Below are 21,374 nucleotides of genomic sequence, written 5' to 3'. Positions count from 1 at the left end.
AGGAGGGGGGGGGGGACCTCCAATCGCTCGCTTCCAGCGAACAAAGGAGGCCTGAGTGCTCGGCTCTGTCGGGGGAAAGAGAGAGGAAAATAAGCAGTTGCATAAGTGGTGAAGTGGGCAGAGGAAAACGGAAAAAGGAAGTCACCGCTGGCTAGCGCTGCCGATGGCGACACAGTGCCCTCTTTCCCAGTTGTGTGTGTTTTTTTTTCTTTTCTACCCAAACATTTTCTTCTTCTTCTTCTTCTTCTTCTTTTTTTTTTTTTTTTTGAGTGCATGTTAAGAATTGGGTTAGTCACATCCTGCCCAAGCATATTTTCCAGAAGCTGAAGGTACATGACGTAGCAGCGTGCAGAGAGGTGATCTAATCAGCCCAAGAATAGAAAGTCTGCAGAGAACTTCTGCGTGACGGGGAAACTTCTCATCTCAGTTCAGCAGAAAACGGGTAGTACAACTTTAGTAAGGCTGCAACGAAAGATGAATCAATTAGTCTGATACACATTTAAAAATGGGAACAAACAAACCCAAAGACTTCATTTACTGTCATGAACGAAGAAGAGTTCGGTTTAATCTCTCGAGTTTAACGCAGCGCTGTGCGCTAACCGTGCCGCGCTGACGGTGAACTCATCTCTCCCTGTTGACTTTCTGATGTCATCTACGCGGACAGCTGGGCTGGAGTGTGTCACAGGGTATTTTCAGTGACCTCAGCGTGAGTGTACAGTGTGTTTATGTGTGCGCCTTGTGTGCTCGGATTGAAACGGACGGATGTGTCATCGTTGTCTCCTGGAGAATGTGAGGGCACGTCTCTTTGGGTTATTCGGTGCTCGTGTGCTGTCGTGTGTGTGTGTGTGTGTCACTGCGTTCATGTGCCCTTTAGACACTCTGTGTGTGTGTGTGTGTGTGTGTGTGTGTTTTATTCCATCTTGACAGCACTGAAGGGGGGACGCGGCGAGCCAACTGTCATCAACATCACTGCCCTTCCTCGCCGCCATGGCAACCTTAAGTAGAGTGGGGTCAGGTGACGAGGTGACAATAACACGCTATCTCCTGTGTGACTAACGTCCATTAGCGGGCGGCCATGTAACGCTCTGACTACAAGGAAGGTGTTTGTAATTGCGTTGACGTAATGTCACTGTAATGTAATAGCCCTCAGAAAGCAGCCAGGCCTGATCTCTTATCTCTGACTTCAGTCTCCCTTCATGCCAGTAACCCCTTACTCACTCTTCCTGCCGTGTTTCTTTAATGTTTATCCAACACGAGATGACTTCAGCTGCAGTAATCGCCCGCCGCAATTATAAATCCGGACTCTCACGAGATCAAACGGCGGGGAGTATTTTTAGAGGAGCGTTTCCATTACTTGGTAACACTCGAACACACTTTCTCCACGCCGTCTCCAAACGTCCTGCCTTCTGTCCTTCTAACAACTCTCCAACAATGTCTTCACACACGAAGGGGGAAATGGTTGCTGTGTGACGTCAGGCTTTTTCCTGTTGATTTAACCGTCTCCAGGAACATACCGCTTCCTCACACAGATACAGTATACGCCTGCGTTGGTGGCGGGGGGGGGGGGCTATATGTAGCACCATTTATTTTCTTTTGTGTGTGTGTGTGTGTGTGTGTGTGTGTGCAGGCTCCACACCAGCAGCTTGGGAACAGAGAAACCGGGGAAGAAACCCTTCAAAGAACTACCCTTCCTCCCTTCTGTTTTATCAATTAGCAGCACTGTAGCACCGCCTGTAGGATCACTAGAAAGAGGGCTCTGGTGGAAACTGTACAGCGCGACGCCAAGCTGTGAACTACATATGGCTGTTCAGTCGTCTCCAAAGAGGCCAAAGAGGTTAGATCATAGACACAACCTCCCTCGGCCTCTCCGTCTTTGCATCCAGCTTTTGTTTCCTTCCTGCGACTTCTTCTTGAGAGATATCTGATCGCTCTCTCTCTCTCTCCGCATCTATCCGTCCACCGTCCACCGTCCACCCTTTCCCCTCCACTCCAACCCCCATGTGGAGCGCTGATGTCACTGCTCCGCCGGTTGCCATTAATAGCTGGAAACAGACAACCCTTCTTCGCTCTGCTCTTAAAGGGACAGTGCGCCCGGAATAGCATTTTTTTGAAGATGCGCCCCGGCCTCAAGAAACTGCGGTGGGTGTTGTGACATAGCGCGAAATACCAACGCTGCTATTCTCTGACCGTTTGCACAACTACATGTGGCCGCTTTTTTTTAAGATCCCATATCTGTTGAGTGCACAGTCCACGCTGCTGACACTGTTTGCTCTGTGTGTGTGTGTGTGTGTGTGTTGGCCAGCCAGTTGCTACATGAGCGGTGCAGCTGGGTGTGCGTTACAACGGAAGGCAATGTCCTGCCTGTGCTGTGTGTGCTACTTTAGAACAGTGATGTCATGTCTCTCTCACTCACTCTCACTCTGTGACCGTGTGTGTGTGTGTGTGTGTGTGTGTGTGTGTGTGTGTGTGCGCTCCGTCCCAGATTGGGTTAGGCAGGGCTGAACCTAGATTAGGTTCTAATCTCCTTTCTGGGGCTCAGGGTTTCCTTGAAGCACTCCCCTCCTTCAACACACTCCTCAGCGAGGTCATTACCCACTCCTCAACACACACACATCACCCCCACCTCCTCTCGTTGGCCCCCACCCTGTTGTTATACAACTGCGGTACTGCAGAGTAATGATGAGTGTGGGTTTTTTGTGTGTGTGTGTGTGTGTGTGTGTGTGTGTGTGTGGTTGTGGGGGCGAGCACTTCCTATCTGAGAGCAAGTGAGAGTGAATATTGAGCGTATGTTGACTGCAAGATTATGTGATCAGGTCTTGAGATTGTGTCTTGATAATGTGTGTGTGCGTGTGTTTGTGTGTGTGTGTGTGTGTGTGTGTGTGTGGTTGTCAGGGGGATGTTACTGGGCCTCTGTCCTGGCCCTGCACCTGTGGCCTCTCTCATTCCCTCGGCCTGACGCAATGCACTTCTACAGGACATGAGCTCATGCAGGAAACAGAGCCACACACACACACACACACACACACACACACATATACACATATGCCAAAAGTGGAGCCGCCTGCCTCTTAAAGGGCCAGACACACACATTCCTGGCCGCCCAGCAGTTAACCTAACTTGCACACAGAAGCACAGAGAGCCTCTTTCTTGCTCCTGTTGCACTAAGCGGGACCCAGACGTCGTAGCCCAGATTCACCTCTGAAAGGGCTTCAGAGCGTCTGTCTGCTCTGCTAATGGCGGTGCAATGTTCCTGATGAGTTCTTTGCAGAGTCCCCAGTGTGCCGTGTCACTGCCCTTTGGAAAACCATTAGCTGGTAGTCTAACCAGTTCTCTCCTCTTTTCTTTCTCTGCAGGAGGCTTCGCAGCTTTCTCCTCCTGTTTCCCCGGCCTGTGTGAAGGCAAACCTGCCACTGCTCTGCCTATGAGCTTGTCCCAGCCCTGCTTGCCTGTGGCTAACGTAGGGCCCACTCGTATCCTGCCACACCTTTACCTGGGCTCACAGAAGGACGTCCTCAACAAGGTCAGCCCGGATGCATCTTTTCCTACTCGCTTATTGAAAGCTAGCTAACTTGTTTGTTGCCTGGAAACAAAACATGACCTTAAAACAATGTTATCTCTGTCTCTGCAGGATCTGATGGCCCAGAACGGTATCACCTATGTGCTGAACGCCAGCAACACCTGCCCCAAGCCAGACTTTATCAGCGAGAGCCACTTTATGCGCATCCCAGTTAACGACAACTACTGTGAGAAGTTGCTCCCCTGGCTGGACAAAACTAATGAATTCATAGGTGAGATGAAACTGTAGTGAAAGCGTTTGAATTTATGATCAAGATTAGCAGTAAGAAAGGCACAATAGCCACTGACGGAAGTGTCTCCGTAAAGTGAATTCATCTCAAGTTGTGTGTCGAAGAATGCCGTGATATTCAACACGACGTATCTTCACATTGTCACAGTCAATAATCGCTCACGTGCAGCTTAGGTGACAATAGATTCAGGTATAACACATCCGTTCAGGTGACCCTCTGTGCTCTTCCAGGAAATGTCAGTTTGCTTTCAATAGACGTTGATTGTCTCCAGAGACTTTGTGTTAAACTTGTGTATTCATACCCGTGTGTTCTCTCCCCCCCCCACCCACAGACAAAGCTAAGGTGTCAAACTGCAGAGTCATTGTGCACTGCCTGGCTGGAATCTCACGTTCAGCGACCATCGCCATTGCATACATCATGAAGACAATGGGCTTGTCATCAGATGATGCCTACAGGTACGCTCGCTCCTCCCATTCACCACCAGCTGAGCTAAGGTGTCGGCCCTTGTAAAAAGGCAACTCGCTGTTGAAAGTAATGCTAGACGATTTTCTCCTCCTCCCCCCCAGTCGTGAGAAATGAAAATTATGAAATGGCTGCCAGAGAGCAGATTGCGTACAAAGGGCTTTGCTTTGCCTTGTCTGGACAACACTGGCACAGGATTATGTTTTGTGCTTCAGTAAAAACTGTTGCACCCTGAGCCTCGTTCATCCTGGTAAACCGTGGCCACAGATAGCACTCAGACTGTTTACAGTGACCTGCTTTCCTGTGACTAACATTTTCCAACTCTTTTCCTCCTCCAGATTTGTAAAGGATCGAAGACCGTCCATATCCCCCAACTTCAACTTCCTTGGTCAGCTCCTGGAGTTTGAGAAGGGCCTGCAACTACTGCAAGCTTTGACCTCTGATGACAAGATCTCTGACAGCAACACCAAGCAAAGCTCCGAGGTCAATGGAGTCAGCACAGGTTTCGAAATGAACGGTCACCGCAGCAACTATGACTCATCCGTGGCAGAGCCACACATCCCAGCGGAACCCAAGCTGCCGTCACCAACCTCCCTCCAGCAAGGCTTCAACGGCCTGCACCTCTCCGCAGAGAGGATCATGGACACGAACCGGCTTAAACGCTCCTTCTCCCTGGACATTAAGTCGGTCTACTCGCCCAGCAGTCCCAACTGCCCCAGCATGGCACCCACACACTCTGAAGACGTCCCCAAGCTGTGCAAGCTTGACAGCCCAGGAACAGGCTCCTCCAACGGTGTTTGCTCTCAGTCTCCCGTCCTAGACAGCCCCAGCTCCTCCGATTCACCGTTCCCCTCACCAGGCAGTGGGGGCAGCATTGGAGGCTTGCGTGAAGGAGTCCATCGGTCTGGTTCTTCCTCATCCAGATCCAGGAGGAAACCCAAACACAGCTCCGGCAGCTCCCCGATCCACTCCCACCCACACCAACCCCCACAGTCCCTCAGCTTGTCGCTGGACAACAAGAGCCCCAGCCTGGAGGAGAACCTAAAGGGCTCCCTGCTCCTGTCGCTACCCTCCCTGCCCACCGTGGGGTCTGGGGCCATGTGGACCAAACACAGAGACACTGTCCAGGCCACCACTCCTGTCACTCCCGTCACCCCCACCACGGATGCCCCCTGGCACTTTGGGGCAGAAGAGGGCGGTGATGGAGGGATGGAGCTGGGAGGAGGAGGAGGGGTCGGACAGGAGGAGGAGTCATCGGTGAGGTTTGGGAGCAGTTCTGCATATGTGGCATTCGGGTGCAGCGAAGGTGTGCGGTTACGAGACAAATCTCAGAGGGAGAAGCCGTCGGCGCCGCAGACACAGAGAGACCACAGGGACTCCATGTCGTCGTCCACGGTGAGCAACAGCGGGCCGGCGTCAGAGAAGCAGTTCAAGCGGCGCAGCTGTCAGATGGAGTTTGAGGAGGGGATCTCCGAGACGCGATCACGGGAAGAACTGGGGAAGATCGGTAAGCAGTCGAGCTTCTCTGGGAGCATGGAGATCATCGAGGTATCCTGACAGATAATGGACATGACCAGAGCTGTCCTCTGAGGGCGCAAACGGACCTGGTTAGAGGGAGTACAAGAGGCGGACGGGGAGCAGAAAATCGCTATTTCTTTTTTTTTGTGCTCCCCTCAAAGACAGTGTTAAAGACTCCAAGTGAGAGAAGGACAAATAGATACACAAGCGAGAGAGTTAATGTGAAAATGTTAGCGAGCGGGCTAGCATTGGCACCGGGACAGACAGACCGAGCTTGTGACGTGGTGCTTAGCAGACCATAACCATCCTGAACTCTCACACGGATCTGAAGAAAAGTCTTGGGGACGGGTGGGCTACAGGGGGGCGACTGTAGGTACTGAAACTCTTAATTTTTTCTGAGCTCTGTCACAGATAAAAAGAAAAACGACCCAGGGCAAGTGTCATGTTGCATCCTTACTATATAGAATATCCCTATTTTGACAGAGTTCGGACACAAACTGTTTGCCCGCGGTCAAATGTAGTGTGCTTCAGTGGGTGTATAGCCTTGTGATTTGAACCAAGCCCTGTGTTTCCTACCCGAAGCTTCACCCCCAGTGTCAGAAAGCCTCAGAACCTCGCACGGCTACGTCCGCCCTCCCCTCGCCCAATCTGCCTTCCCTTCCCCATCGGCTCATGCCTGCTACAGACTCTGCATAACAACAACATCATCGACAATAACAGACTCCTTTAACAGCACCGTCTCCTCACATCACCACAGCACAAGGCAGAGAGATCCCAAGGACTTAATCTAACGGCGGTACTGTATCCAAACAATGAAGGATGCTCAGCATTTTGCAGCTGAAAAAAAAAAAAACTCTGAGTTGAAGACTCTTTAGCGACGGGCAGTGTTCCCCTCCCCCTTAAAGCACAGTGTGTCTTTCCTGACTTTGGCTCCCTTGTTTCCAGTGTTAACGGCGTGATGGGACTGAGGTTTCGGGATGGTGGCGAGGGTTCGCTTTAAACGGCCCTTTTCGTCCTTTATAAACCCCTCATCCCCCCCGTCCCACTGCTCCCAGCCAACCACCTTATGGTCACCACTGAGCATGCACCAGAAAGGCTGACTACAGACAGACAAATACTATATATACAATATGAATATATATAGCAATTTTAATGGACTCCTAATGGACTTCTTTTTGTTCAGTTATAGTTTTAATTTATTGTATTGGTTCATTCTGGTAATGAGAAATAATATAATGTTTTGTGGATTTTATTTCAATTTTTTTTCTTTTTGTTGAATTATTATTATTATTATTATTATTATTATTATTATTTGCTGTATGGTATTTATGAACACACACAAACAAATACACACATTCAACAAAATCAAGCAAGCAATATGTGCTGTCCCTTCTTTTTTTCTGGGGAGAGAGTGATCTTTGACTTTTTTGAAATGCACTTTTCTGCTTTTCTGATAACCGACTTTACGGTTTCCCCTCACAGCCCGGCGACACGATACTCCAAATGCCAAATCTTGAGAATTGTGTGCACTAATATAGAGCCTCTGTGTTTTTCTTATTTTTGCATTTGGACGATGATACAGACATCCAAACTATCGAGAGATACAAGAACAGGACCTCTGTTTTAGCTCATCTGCAAGTCTATTCATGGATTATAACAATCGAGGGTTCAAGCGTTAAAAGAAAAAGATTGTTTTGTCTGACTGAGGAAGGCGAAACACACAACACACACACGCTCATAGACAGTAGAACAATTTCTCGCCAGCTTCACGAGGGCTTGCATAACAACAACGATATGCAAACAGATGCACGCTCTTGCACAAGTCTGAAATTTATAGACTTGCACAGAGTTTCCTCTCCGAGCCAGCACCAGTCCATCAACATCATCACGGCACACGTTCCACCAAAGCTGAAGTCAACACACACACACACACACACACACACACACACACACACCCTATACTGTATGCACTTACATATATGTTGACACATTAAAGCATAGGCCCTACACACACACACACACACACACACACACACACACACACACACCCTTTTGTTTATTCTCAGGGGATCTTTCAGTGAGCCAAGCCCGGCACAGGGTACACAGCTGCTGGTACATCAGCACAATGCATGTCCGTAAAGCTCCCTCGCTTTTCTCTTTCAGTCTATTTTATTTTGTTTTCTTATTTCTTATTTTCCAAAGCTTTGATACAAACAGCGTAACACAACGGAAAGAAGAAAAAAAAAAAGAGGATCTTCATATCTTGAGGTGACAGAAATGAAAACTTTGCTCTCCTGGTGCGAGATGGTTATTTATTTATAATGTAAAATGTGTTTTTTTTTGTCTTTTTTTTCTCCTTTGACCCGTAATTAGCTTTTTTTTTTCTCTCTGGTGATCTCTGACCTTTGACCTTTTGGGCTGCTGCAGCTACAGTAAGTTCAGATTGAGTCCTATGTTCCCCTCCGAGGCTCAAGCAACCTCCCCTCTCCTCGACCCTCCTCCCTATATTTTTAAGAAAATGTTGTTAGAATTATTTATGACATGTAACAAAGATGATGCAGGCTGTCCCATTTGCTAAAATTGTTGTTATCAAATATTATTATTATTATTATTATTATTATTATTATTATCCTTATGTTGTGTAAATAGCAACGCATCTAAGAACACTGATGAATCTAGATGAGTTTTTAAAAGAAAATCCTGATACCTTAGGCTGCTTGACGCAAAAATACCTCAGGTTCTATTGAAAGGCTTTTCCTTCCCCTGTACATGTTTTGTGAAAATGAGACAAAAATACAGACATGACAAAATACAACCTCCTCTCTGCTTCTTCTTCTTCTTCTTCTTGTGTCCGTGCATGGGGGCTTGAACGTTGTGGGGGAAGCGGGGCTGGGAAGGGAATTCCAACCGAACAGACGATCAACACATTACGACATCCCAGTCCAGGAGTCTTGCTATTGATTTTGTGTTTAACCGACTCCTCTGTGACCACACAACATGGACTCATTGATTTTTTTTTTTTTTTTCTCAGACTGTGGCACATGTTCCAATATGCTGATGGGATGGTTAATAATTTAAGAGCGAAGATGTGTTCAAAATTACTTTCCAGTAAGGGCACGCCCGCCTTATTATTAAGTTGACATCATACTGCTGATAGTGTGAGATGACTGGAAGACATGTCGACACAAATGCTAACGTGGCGGAAGAAAGGAAAATTAAAAACATCATAAAAACACTTTAAGATAAGATAGAACTGTATTAATCCTGAAGGAAGAGTGTGGAAAGTTACGAGTAAAGCCCTGCAGTCAAAATCATACATTACTAAAATAAATGCATAAATATGAGTCCACAACGAGAAGATTACTTTATAGCTTGGAGACAAGGAACAGCTAGCATTAGCCTAGCTCTGCTGGGTTCATTCATAAGTTAAAAATCCACCTACCATCCATCTATCTACCCCTGAAGCTCACTGAATAATACATATAAGACTGTTAAGAAATAAAAACTGGGTTCTTTGTGGGGTTGGATGTAGCCAAGCTAGCTGTTTCAGCTAAGTGAAGCTAACCTGCTGCTGGCTGTAGTTTCATATTTAACTGTTGGCCAACGTGAGTGGTATCAATCTTTTAGTCTAACCCTCAGCAAGAAAAAGAAAATAAGGATATTTCCTGAAATGCACAGTACCCTGCTGGAAAAACCAGCAAGACTTGCTGGTTTTTCCAGCAGGGAAATGCTAACAGTGGTGTAAGAAAGTAAAAGTAGAAACATCATAAAAACACTTAAAATACGTTAAGATCAGAAAGAACTGTATTAATCTCATGGGACTCTGTTGAAATAAACAAGTAAAAGCCCTGAATTCAAAATCATACATTACTAAAATAAATGCATAAATATGACTCCACAACGAGAAGATTAGCTTATAGCTTGGAGACAAGGAACAGCTAGCATTAGCCTAGCACTGCTGGGTTTGTTCATAAGTTAAAAATCTACCTACCATCCATCTATCTACCCCCGAAGCTCACTGAATAATACACGTAAAGACTGTTAAAATAAAATAAAAACTGGGGTTTTATATGGGGATGGATGTAGCCAAGCTAGCCGTTTCAGCTAAGTGAAGCTAACCTGCTAACCTCAGGGAAAAACCAGCTTAGACCAGCACCAAAACACAACATATGCTGGTCTTCCTGGTCACCAGCGAGACCAGCATGTGTTGTGTTTTGGTGCTGGTTTTGGTGCAGGTCTAAGCTGGTTTTTCCAGCTGGGCATTTCCTTCGTAAAGGTAATAGAGTACAATAACAAAGTGGCAAAGTGCTTCACTCCAACATATAAAGGCTGCATTTCCCTGAAAATGTTCTGCAAGTCAATCTTGGCTGTTAGTCACGATTCCAAAGAAAGAAATACAAAGATGTCTCACAGCTACTAGCTAACTTACAAGCTTATATGTGCAGGCAGCCACAGGTTGGTGATAGGTTGGTCTTTCATTGGGGATTTATTCTCACAGGGGAAAGAAAAGCACCTTTTGGAAATATATGCAAAAACATGTCTTTGAGCAGCGTCACCGTGTTTTGTCCTCTCTGCTCTCAGGTTGACTCAGTGTCTGGTTTTAGCCCTGATGCTTCCTCTTCTCACGCCCAACACACACACACACGCACACACACACACACGGCTGGTGTGTTCAGGTGTTTCCCTCCCGCTCCCCACGCTCCACCTCTTCCTCATTCTGTGGCCGTGGGCGCAGGAGCGGGAGGGCGGCCGGTGAGGGCGGCAGTGTTTGCCAAATGATGTGATGTGTTTGAACAGCGCTCACCTCCAGGGGACGAGAGAATGAGGTGATGTAGCGTGTTGTGTGTGAGAAAGAGGAAGACAAAGAGAAGTATTTGCCCTCAGAGGACACGGAGTACACCGATGTTACAAAAAAAACACCGTCCAAATCCAGAGGCGGGCAGGCGCAGGGCCGAGGGAGGGGGGACCAATTCATCGAGTCCCCTCAATGTGGGCTCGACTACAAAGCCAGTTTTCGGTTTCATGATGTCACGGTGGAATTTCACCTCGCGCAATCAAACAACATCTCCCTGCAAAACAAAGCACCCCATCCTGAAAGGCACCGCCGGTTGGTTCAATCTAACCACCAGAACACAGCCAGCATGTTGTTCTGGGACAGAAGGGTGAGGTAAGGTGGAGCAGCGGTGGAGAAGATGAGGAAAAAATCCTTTGAACACAAAACACACAAACACAATGACACAAGAACCAGAACCAGACGGCCCCCTGGCCTTTTTTCAGCGAGCACAATTGTGTCTTAATGAGCGTTTCGCTGCGTCCAATAGGAGACAGGCAGAGGTAATGGCATTACCAGTATCTCCAGCTGAGGCCCACTGCTCTACCGTGTGTGTGTGTGTGTGTGTGTGTGTGTGTGTGCATCTTTATTTTATGAGCGTCGAGGGAATTCCCCCGATGACAAGACCACCATGTGAATGGAACAACCAGTAAATCCTACGTTCTCATTATCATTCTTCATAACTGGAGCCCAGCATGTCTGTGTGTGTTTATCACCTGGATCATAAAGGATAATCCTTTCACAATATGCTTCCTCTGAGTTTGTGCGTGTAGGTGTGTGTGCGTGTGTGTGTAGGTGTGTGTGTGTGTGTTTTTCAAGGTGCCCTCAGCTCGTATTATATGGATCTGCATCTCGGGTAACCTGCCCGTCTACAGTCTCCCCCGCCGCTGTGCTGAAGTCTGCACTTCCACGCAGGTTTCTTGTTGCCGGTGTGCTGAACTCCTCCACAGGCCTTAAAAATAGCTTCCTGAGGCAATTTTCATTTACAGAACTTCTCCTCTGCTTTTTCCACCAAATCGAAACACGCTGTAAGTTTAACGTCTGCGTGAAGCAATAATTAAAAATGTGTTCTGAGTCAGCACGGAGGAATGCAAATGTGGAGCGTGTTGATACAAAGTGACTGTGTGTGTGAAACAGCTTACATGTGTTCATTCACAATCAGCACTGGTTTTCGTGAGTTATTTACATTTTGCATGCAAATATAAGCAAGTGCAAATGTGTGTTTGTGAATGGATGTGTGATGCTGTGTGCTCACCTCAGTAGATACAGGTGAGTAGGAGTGATGCAAAAAGTCTCATGTAGGCAAAAATACTCTTATTTTCAATCAATCAATTAATCTGATTAATACTGATCACTCAAACGATTGTCCGGTCTATAAAATGCCAGAAAACGAGGAAAGATGTCGACACGATGTCCTAAAGCCGTTAAATGTCTTGAGTCGTTTGACCAATAGTACAAAACAAAATGTTTCATATTTTAATGTAAATTTTTGACAGAAAAACACATTTAAACGACCAACTAATTGTAAGAACACCTGCTGATTATGTCAATCAGTCTGTCAATTAAGCCGCTGATTGATTGTTTCATCTCCAGTCTGTATTTGTGATCTCATGCATGCAGGTTTTTTATTTATGGTGTCACCTGTGTGTGATTGTTTGCTGCTTCCCCACACAGTGTGCAGGCATAATGTGACTGCATCTGCATGTGTGTGTGTGTGTGTGTGTACATGTGGATACAAACTGTATGTGAATGAATGAATGAATGAATGAATGAATGAATGAGCGGTTGTGTTTTGCATCGGCATGTTGTTGGCATTTCGTGCCAGCGAGGGCTCATTCAAATTTCAAACACACATTTTGTGTATGCACGAATTGTGTGTTGCATATGTGTAACCGTGTGCGTGTGTGTCTGAGTGCGTGTCCTCCCTCTCTCATTGGTTGATGGGTACCAGACGTATCCACGCTGAGGGGCTGCCTGGCGCCTGCTCCCAGGCCGCCTATATGGAAACAGTTAGGAACTGTTACGTCAGCAGGCGACGGCACTCGTCCTGCTTTTCCACTCGCACTCTCGTCCAAAGTGCACACGCACACACATAGTTTCACACAACATGCCCTTCTTCTTCTTCTTCTTCTTCTTCTTCTTCTTCTTCCTCTGCCTCTTCCAGCGTTGCTCCTTCTGGCACACTTTCATGTCAAACGCACTCATTAGACACATTTACTGCTCGAAAGTTGCGTCAGCACAGCATTCCACACTTTTCCACGCGTCACCGAAGATGACTGCCTCCAAACAGCATTTCTTGCCCTTTTTTTTCCATGGAAAAAAACTCTTGTCCTTATATAACCCTGTAGTCTGGCAGCCTGCTCGTCCTACTATTCCTCTCTGTCTGTCTCCCTCCTCCCTTAACCTCTCTCTCATCCTTATCCATCTCTCACGCAACCGGGGCAGGAAAAAACTTGAGCTCTGTGGGCTCCGAGGCCGGACGACCCCGTGGTAGTTTCCTTCATCCTGCACGCCAGGCCAACGAGAGCCCTGCTACACACATAAGCACATTCTGTCTTAATTTCTACGTGAATTACAAACTCATCACAGTGGAACAAGCTAAATAAATGAACGCAGGGGGGCCGTTAGTGCATTTTCTGCAGCAGGCGGGAGTTTGGTGTGTGTGTGAGGCCTGTGGTGAGGAGGAATCCCTGGCTGGCTCTGAGGCTCAGCAGGCCCGAGGTAATCCAGCTTAATGCAGTTAGCGTTGTCATGGCCACCTGCGTATTACACACCGCAGCGTTACGGCAAGACGAGAGGGGGTGTCTAGACTGGCAAATCACTGGAAAACAAAGAAAGGCTGCGAGGAGGGAGAAGACTGCGCCGTCTGAGCCTCTCCGATCGACAACAACAACAGAAAGTGTTGGTCTGTTGTTGGTTTTTTTCATGAAGCGCGGAGATGTTCAGTGTGTGTTTCCATCTGTGAAGGTGATGCACAGGTTTGATTTGTGCAGAGATCAGCCTCAGAGAGCAGACACACGCTCTCCTCAGTCAGGTGTTGTGTAACTGACTGCTGCCACCTACTGCTGGCCTCCAGTCAAACCTCGGCAGCCGTCGGCTTTGTCCCCACGACAGGAAGGTGAGAGGCGATCGATACTTTTGTTCCGCGGGTCGAGTGGAATGTGCGTCAGTCCAGTCAGTCCTCGGGTTTCGCTTAGCTCCTGAAACTTAAAGAATGGACAAAGAGGAAATGTGTGTGTCTTCATTTTTCTTTTCCTGTGTGTAACAGCCAGGCACACACACACTCTCTGCTGTGAATGTGTGTGCGTGCATGTGTGTGTGTGTGTGTACGTATGTTCAAAGTGCTGACTCAAGCAGCTGGTCCTGCTGACATCTGTCTCTGTCTTTCTGACGGTGGAACAAACTGCAACTCTCTCTCTCTCAGCATCAGCCCCATCAGCACTCTCTGCCCAGGTCCAAACCCCGTCAATGCGTCGACACACACACACACACACACTCACACGCTGTTCCAACACAGAGTGCATATCCCATATCTCAGCGTCTGCACCTCGAAAACCACCACATCCGGGACCACCAGTGAAGAGGACGGAGCTCCAGGTGGATGTGGCGCTGCTGACACCGGGTCAGACGTTGCCTCACCCAGCAGGACAGCTAGCCTGCTGTAATCACGGGCTTTGACTGTGACACATAAGTGTGAATAACTTCTCCTCAGACTCTGAACCAAACAAACTCATTAAGCAACGTAACTGCTTCTTTTTTTTTCAGTTTTTTAGATTCTGCTGGGAAAAGTTAAATACTTTCCTGCTCTTAATACCTTAAATTGAAGCTAATTCTTGAAGGAGTGATGAGTTGTGAGCTTCTTTTTGTGGCACTGGCCATGAAAGTGCGCTCATTATTAAAGGATTATGGGTAAAACTTGCCTCTGATTAGGAAGAATACTGTTGATTTTTCTGTCCTATAGAAATGAAACTTTGCAGTATGCACTATGCACCCATGCTGCAGACCTCGTAACGCCTTGAGAGCCAGAACACAGCCTCAGATCCTCAAACAGGGCCCGCATGGTCGCTCCTCGGTCGTGGCTCAGAACCAAAGTGTTGACGATGCTTTCTCAGTCAGGGCGTCTTACATTTTGGACCAGCCCGCCTGAGGGAATTGGACTTGAGAAATCAGTTCCATCCTTTGAATCATTCCCATAAAACTCTCTTTTATTATGTTATATTTTTTCTTTTTGCCCCTTATTCCCTTTTATTCCTATTTTATAATAGTTCGACACACACCCGCATTTCAGGCTTTAGTCTGTTTTATTTGCTGTCCTGTTTTTTTTTTTTACTACGTGTTGCTGCTTTATTGCATGTAAAGCACTTGGTAAACACACTCTCGCTCTCTCTCCTCTTTCATTAAACTGCAAAATGAATGATAAGTCTGTAATCTACGCAGGGATTTGTCTTTTTAAATCAGTTTTCTACATAAACCGTAGAGTGGTATGACAGAATGGTAGCACTAGAGACCAAATAAGTGCCATCAAAGTACGGGAGATGTGTGTTAGGAGGCACCGTGCCAATATGGCAGCTATACAATCACGCGTCTGTTTAGAGAATAAAGCAGTTTATATCCCACTGTAACACATTTTCATTTATAACTTGTGTATATACTTAAATTGTTGTAAGTTACAGACACAAAACAACAACAGAGTCACGAAAGCAAAAGCTCCATCTCCACTGTAAACACTCGTCCACGATTAGGTCTGGTGAACCGGTCCAACGAGCACAAAGACACGATGACTTGTATGTTGCTAAAACAAAGACTGAATCTTTCTCTCTCTCTCTCACACACACACACACACACACACACACACACACACACACACACACACACACACACACACACACACAGCAGACTGCTCGCTGCTGACACACAGTGTCTGTGGCTGCTGCTCTGTTATCATTTCTCCCCTCTCTGCCCATGACCTCAGAGCCACATGCAAGCTATTTCTGTTGAGTTGCTTCTGGCTGAAAATGACTTCATGTCTGATCTGCTTGAAACACAGAGAAAGAGAAAGAGAGAGAGAGAAAGAGAGGAGGGGGGCTGGGCTGCATCACTGTGTGCATAGAGATGTTATTGCATTGAAACTGTTAATTACTGTTGCTGTTGTTGTTGTTGTGAGCTGGATGCTGCAGCACCGCCTCTCCTACTTCCCTCGTTTGAGAATCCCTAATGGTTCTGAGTGCCTTCCATCCACCAATCCCTTCTGGTTTCACTTCCCTGCCTTTTTTTTTTTTTTTTGCTTAAATCTGTTACATCTCCTCTCAGCTCTCCTTCAACCATCATCTGCAGTTTTCACATCCATCCCCTTCTTTCCTCTCCTTTCGCTCTAGGATGGGAGCGCTGGAGCCAGGTAGGTCTGCAGACATGAGTAATGTGGCTGAGACTGAGTCATACGCCAAGACATCAGCCGTCAGTGTGGAGCCAGCAATGACACAAGCGCAAGAGCAAACACACACACACACACACACACACACACACACATTAGAGTATATACTGAATCGACACACAGGCAGACAGACTTGGCGGTGCCGACAATATGAAACCCAGTCATGCAAGTGGCCATTATCATCATCACCTTATATGATGTGATCATTATTGAGAAACTGGAAATGAATCCATCGGCGATGAGATCAGACTGTAAACAAGTCTGCGACACACACACACACACACACACACACACACACACACACAAATCTGTCAGCAGGGAAGTTTATCATCATAATAATCTCTCACTCAGTCAGGCAGCGTGCTGATCTGGAGCTTTGTTTTCCAGCCTGGTACCTAAACATTTCCAGTCAAAACACAAAGTTTAAGCTTGCAATAAAGTATAAAATCTGTCCTGTTTATGCAACAAAACACATGTGACGTCTACTTTCTGCGCAATTTATGTAAACGCGCCAATGCACATGCGCGGACACTCCTCATCGCATCTATGAAACATTTATTATTCATGCAAGAGTAATGTGAGGTGTCTCCGTTTTAATGCCTCCTAATGGCTTTTTGAGTTACCGCTGCCAGCAATGAATAAATCATATCAGTCACGGTGCAGCCAATACCTCACTCAGTCTGAGCGCTGAGCTGATCTGCTGGTATGTGGTGTGTGTGTGTGTGTGTGTGTGTGTGTGTGTGTTGATGTATTGCAGCAGGAATAACACAGGTGTAAATTATAAAATCCACCGTGACTCACATGGACACGTGAATGCAACAGAGACATTAAAGGAACAGTTCAGCTGAAAAATTAAATTCAGTCGTTATCTCACCATAAAAATTCAGGTGAAGTTTCGTAGTCGACAAAACATTTACGGAGCTTCACAGCGAATCAGAGTTGCAGCATTCTCCTGAAGAGCCAAAGTAGATGAGGCCTTCTTTAAAAATGCAACATAAAATGCCTCCGAACTGTTTTTCCTGCGTGATCCATGTCTTTCAAAGCCACAAGATCCCAGATAGATTTGAAAAAAATGTTATTTACACACTTTTTTAAGCCGTCCGCCATAATTTAAGTCGCCAGAGATCCTACATATACTTGCAAATATGTTATTTACACCTTTCAGACAGGGTGCAACCTAACACTTTAAGATTGGTAGCTGAAGTGGAGATTTTTCCGCTTGAAAAAGTGTGTATCAGGGATCTCGTTTCTTCGGAAGACATTGATTGGTCAGGAGAAACTGTGTGGAGGCATTTCATGTTGTTTGCAAGTTCCCATCTACTTTAGTTGTTCGGGAGAATGCTGCAACGATAATTTGCTTTGAAGCTCCAGACATGTTTTGTGGACTACGAAACTTCACCTGACTTTCCATCTGCATCAGGGCGAGTAGATAGAGGCTGAATTTTTCAATTTCGGGTGAACTGTTCCTTTAATGTTATCTCAAAGTGTGGATTCTCCCACTTCCCTCATACTGGCCTCGACACAAGGGGCTTTAAAAGACTGTAAAATCAATCAACAGCACAGAACGCAACATCTGTGACCAGCACAGACGTTTGACACCTTCTCCGTGGAGCTACAGCAGGTAACACCACCCACCACACTAGTCATGTCACACCTGTATGTGGCTCACGATGTGCCATTTCTGTTGAGACTGTCTGTTTTTCATAATTGATATTTTGGTATGTGATAGCAGGAAAAGCACAGGTGTTATTAAAGGCATCAGTAATGACTCCGTGCTGGCTGGTTAAGGTTATGAGCTGTGTATGCTTTTAAAAAGTCCTATAGAATGATTCTGTTATGTGTATTTTATTTATTCCCATGGCTCCTGTCCATAAAATACAGTTTATAACATGCATCCATGACACCATAAGACTAACACTTTCCTATCATTCTCACTACAATGATCTCATTTATTGGAGGGTTGTTATGTTGGGCTGTATAGATGGACTGAATGAGCCGACGCTGACGCTCGCACTGCGTCGGCCGGGATGATGTGGAAGGGAACATATCGACCCCTGAATGGCTCAGTATTGACGGGCGGATGGATTTCAGGAAGTGACCTTGGATAACTCAGACGAGCACCTGACCAAGAGCCCGGCTCGTTTTCCCACAGAGCACATCTCTGGCACCAGCCGGCCCCTCTGAAAAAACACACCGCGGTTTATATCCTTGTGAGCGGTAAACATAGTTCACCGCTCTAATCTGAGGTCTCTGGAGAGCGAGCAGCAGCAAATGTTGTTGGAGGATCATAAACAGTGAGGGGGTCAAAGAGAGTTAATGGAGGAGGATGTGACAGTGTTGACAACACCAGCAACCTAAAACTGACCATCATTAAATGTCCATACAGACTCTTGAGCAAGGCACAAAGTCACGCACAGATTGTTTTTTTCTCATTTGATTTAAAGATACGCCACTTTGGCTCTGATGCTGCAATTATAAAGTAGCAGAAAATGTAAATATTCGAGTACAAATACCTTAAAATTGAACTTAAGCACAATACTTGAGTAAATGTACTCAGGAACTTGAAGTAGAAAACAGAAAAACATCTTTCACTGTCGGACGTTTTTCATTTCTGATCGTTGCTAATCGAAGCTGTGAAGCTAAGCTAAGTTTGATCATTTCAAACCTTTTCTCATACCATTTGGTGACCTCTTGATATTAAATAAACATTTTGTTGTTTATCATTTAAAGGGCCTGATCCAAAACCAGTGTATTAGTTAGAATAAGTTGCTGTGACTGTGGCATCTTTAACAGAGACTCTCTCTGTTCTGTCCCTGAGTGAAATCTTCTGCCACACATCCCTGAACCCTTCATTCCTTCTCCAACAATGACAACAGAACTGTTTTATAACTGTGCAGCTGAGACTAAATTCAGTGTCGCGTCAACAAACATCCCACAGCGCCCTCATGTGGCGCTGAACAGAACCACATCACACCCAAAACACTCCACCAGCGTCCTGTCAATCATCGCTGTGACTCCTCCTTTACCGTGAGCTGATTGGACGGCAACAGGGCGCTGGAGGGACAACCCGGCCAATCGTGTGGCTCTGCCTCCTGTTAACAGGGCTCACATTCTGGATGCCCTCTCTGTCACCTGTGTGCTACTGTTATTTATAGAAGCCTGAGGATGCTGAGTGGAGCAGGGGAGGATGACGAGGAGGAGGAAGTTAGTGAGGAGAGGGCGAGACAGAAAAAGAAAGAGGAAGACAGCAGCGGTGGGACTTGATGACGTCCACGAGTCTCGCTCTAATGGTCTCTCAGAGAGAGGCCGACAGGAGCAGTCTTTTTTGTAGGGCAAAGTAGATATTGATCGTATGCATGCAGACGGCATCTGTCTGATTGATGGGTTTCTTAAAGAGGCAAATGGAAGAAAAGAGGAGAGGAACTGGACGGAGAGGAAGGAGCCATTAGAGGGAATGGTCAAGGGGTCGAGGTTAAAGCAGGGGAACGTGATGAACGACGGGATTAAAAATGTTCCTGAACCAAAATAACCTCCACACTGAAAAGAAAAGGCAAATGATGAAGAGCAGTGTGTGGTCACTTAATCTCATTTTGTATTTTCCAGGTTGCAGATACAAAATTACAACGCTTCCCTGTAGGACCTCAGCTGACTCTCTTTATCATTAATGTGGCAGTTATGGGTTCAGCACATTTTGTCACGATGAAATGCAAGTTTTAGCTCCTTCATGAAACACCAGAAAACCTCTCTGAAGTGTTGAGGATGAGTTCAGGACTCTCACAGCCTGAGGGAAGAAGCTGCTCTGTAGTCCGGAGGTTCAGCAGCGGATACTTCTGGATCATTTAGGGTGAACACCTCAATGCACTGGTGCCACTGATGCTCTGTAGACGGGTACCAACGATGTTCTGGGCGGGTTTAATCACCCACTGCGGAGCCTTCCTGCCAGATTGCGATGTTTCTAGTCAGAGCGTCACAAACTGGCACAGTTTTGTGTTTTTTTATTAAAATAACACAGAATTAATCTGGGAATTTTGCTTGATATGTGATTTAAAGGATTATTTGACTATCACAGTAGCTGCAAACTAATTTCCTGTTGATCAATTCTCCTCATCAACTGTTAACCACAGTGTGACTGATATGAAGTGACGTTAAAGATGCAATATGTAAGAACTTGGCAACTTGTTATTCAAAACAAATGAAACTACTAACTGTAGCTGCCTTTAGCTACTTAGCTCAGTTAGCCTTGCAGCTAGCGGTTCGTACTGGGAGCCAGGGGAATGTCAGACTAACACACCCAGATGATGCTGCTGGAAGTTGAAGTTGAAGTTGTTTCATGTATACGCTGTAGTCGGACCTGAACTGGACCTCGACGTTCTGCTCATGCACCGAAGTAGTCCACGGCATAAATCTGTTGCAGGAAGACAGGAAACACAAAAGAAGAGGAGGACGACGCAGGTGTCAACATGGCGAGTGCTGGAGAAAGAAATACACATTCTTGGACCTTGTTTTCATGTGTGCAGCTTGTTTCACGCTTCTTAACTCGTTTGGTGTGCGACGTAATAGGTCAACCGGATGAAGGTCGAGTAGCAACTAGCCGCCTGCTGGGGGGGAGTCGGACATAAATCGATTCTCCCCTGGTGATTGTTTACTGGGACAGCGACAGTAGTCCAATAAATTGGCCTAATCGAGCTTTGACCGCAGCTCGACTTAAGTCTGCATGTTTGCACAAGACTTTTGGTCTGGAATGGGTCAGAGCTAGCTGGTTAGCATGCTAACCTCAGTAGATATCTCTGCAGCACAGTACACACACATCATCATGTCAAAACTGCTATTTACTCAGATTCCTGCAGTTTATTTTTGAATCTTTTCAAATAAAATTCTCACACATTTCCCCTTTAAAACATAAAGACAGGAGAGATGAGCTCCAACTAAAGTGAAACAGGTCATCAGTTAACCCACAGCCTCTTCTGTCTCTGCACTGCTGATAGTATATAACAATCTCGCCTGCGATGCGTTTGTCATCGCTCTAACTGCCTGCACAGGCTCCCAGTGAAGGGTCAGTGCACACGAGCGCCTTCCCGTTCAGATTTACAGCCTTCCAATGACACTTTCTCCGGGTTCGGTTCTTTTTTCTATTCTGTATGTTATAATGATGAAAATTGCAGGAAGCTCACCGAGAAGATAAACTGGTGGGCTCCCGGTGGCCCCCGTTGACCCCCCACTGACCTAATCGACCTCTGTGCATTGAGCATGTACATTGTGTCGCCTCTGATTCCCATCAAGCACAAAGGCACACAGACAGCAGACTGTGTATGGCAGCTTTAATATG

The 21,374-nt window shown here is 46.3% G+C and overlaps 1 protein-coding gene across 6 annotated transcripts in view; it reads left to right on the top strand.

The window, feature by feature from the left end:
• dusp8a (dual specificity phosphatase 8a) overlaps nucleotides 1-8,601 on the top strand; it is a 46,137-nt gene extending 37,536 nt beyond the window's left edge. For 4 of the 6 annotated variants that reach the window (XM_030425580.1, XM_030425579.1, XM_030425582.1 and 1 more), the window contains exons 4-7: nucleotides 3,354-3,520; nucleotides 3,629-3,788; nucleotides 4,138-4,261; nucleotides 4,607-5,825. In XM_030425580.1, the coding sequence (XP_030281440.1) occupies nucleotides 3,354-3,520; nucleotides 3,629-3,788; nucleotides 4,138-4,261; nucleotides 4,607-5,825 (1,670 nt within the window). Of the gene's footprint in view, nucleotides 1-3,353; nucleotides 3,521-3,628; nucleotides 3,789-4,137; nucleotides 4,262-4,606 lie in introns of all 6 variants that reach the window. The other 2 variants (XM_030425583.1, XM_030425584.1) reach the window with 1 other exon arrangement.
• Nucleotides 8,602-21,374: the final 12,773 nt, after the last annotated feature.

The sequence above is a fragment of the Sparus aurata genome, chromosome 8 (assembly GCF_900880675.1).
Source record: "Sparus aurata chromosome 8, fSpaAur1.1, whole genome shotgun sequence".
NCBI classification, from domain to species: domain Eukaryota; kingdom Metazoa; phylum Chordata; class Actinopteri; order Spariformes; family Sparidae; genus Sparus; species Sparus aurata.
Note: the sequence above shows the minus strand (reverse complement) of the source record. Positions and strands in the feature narration are given on the sequence as shown.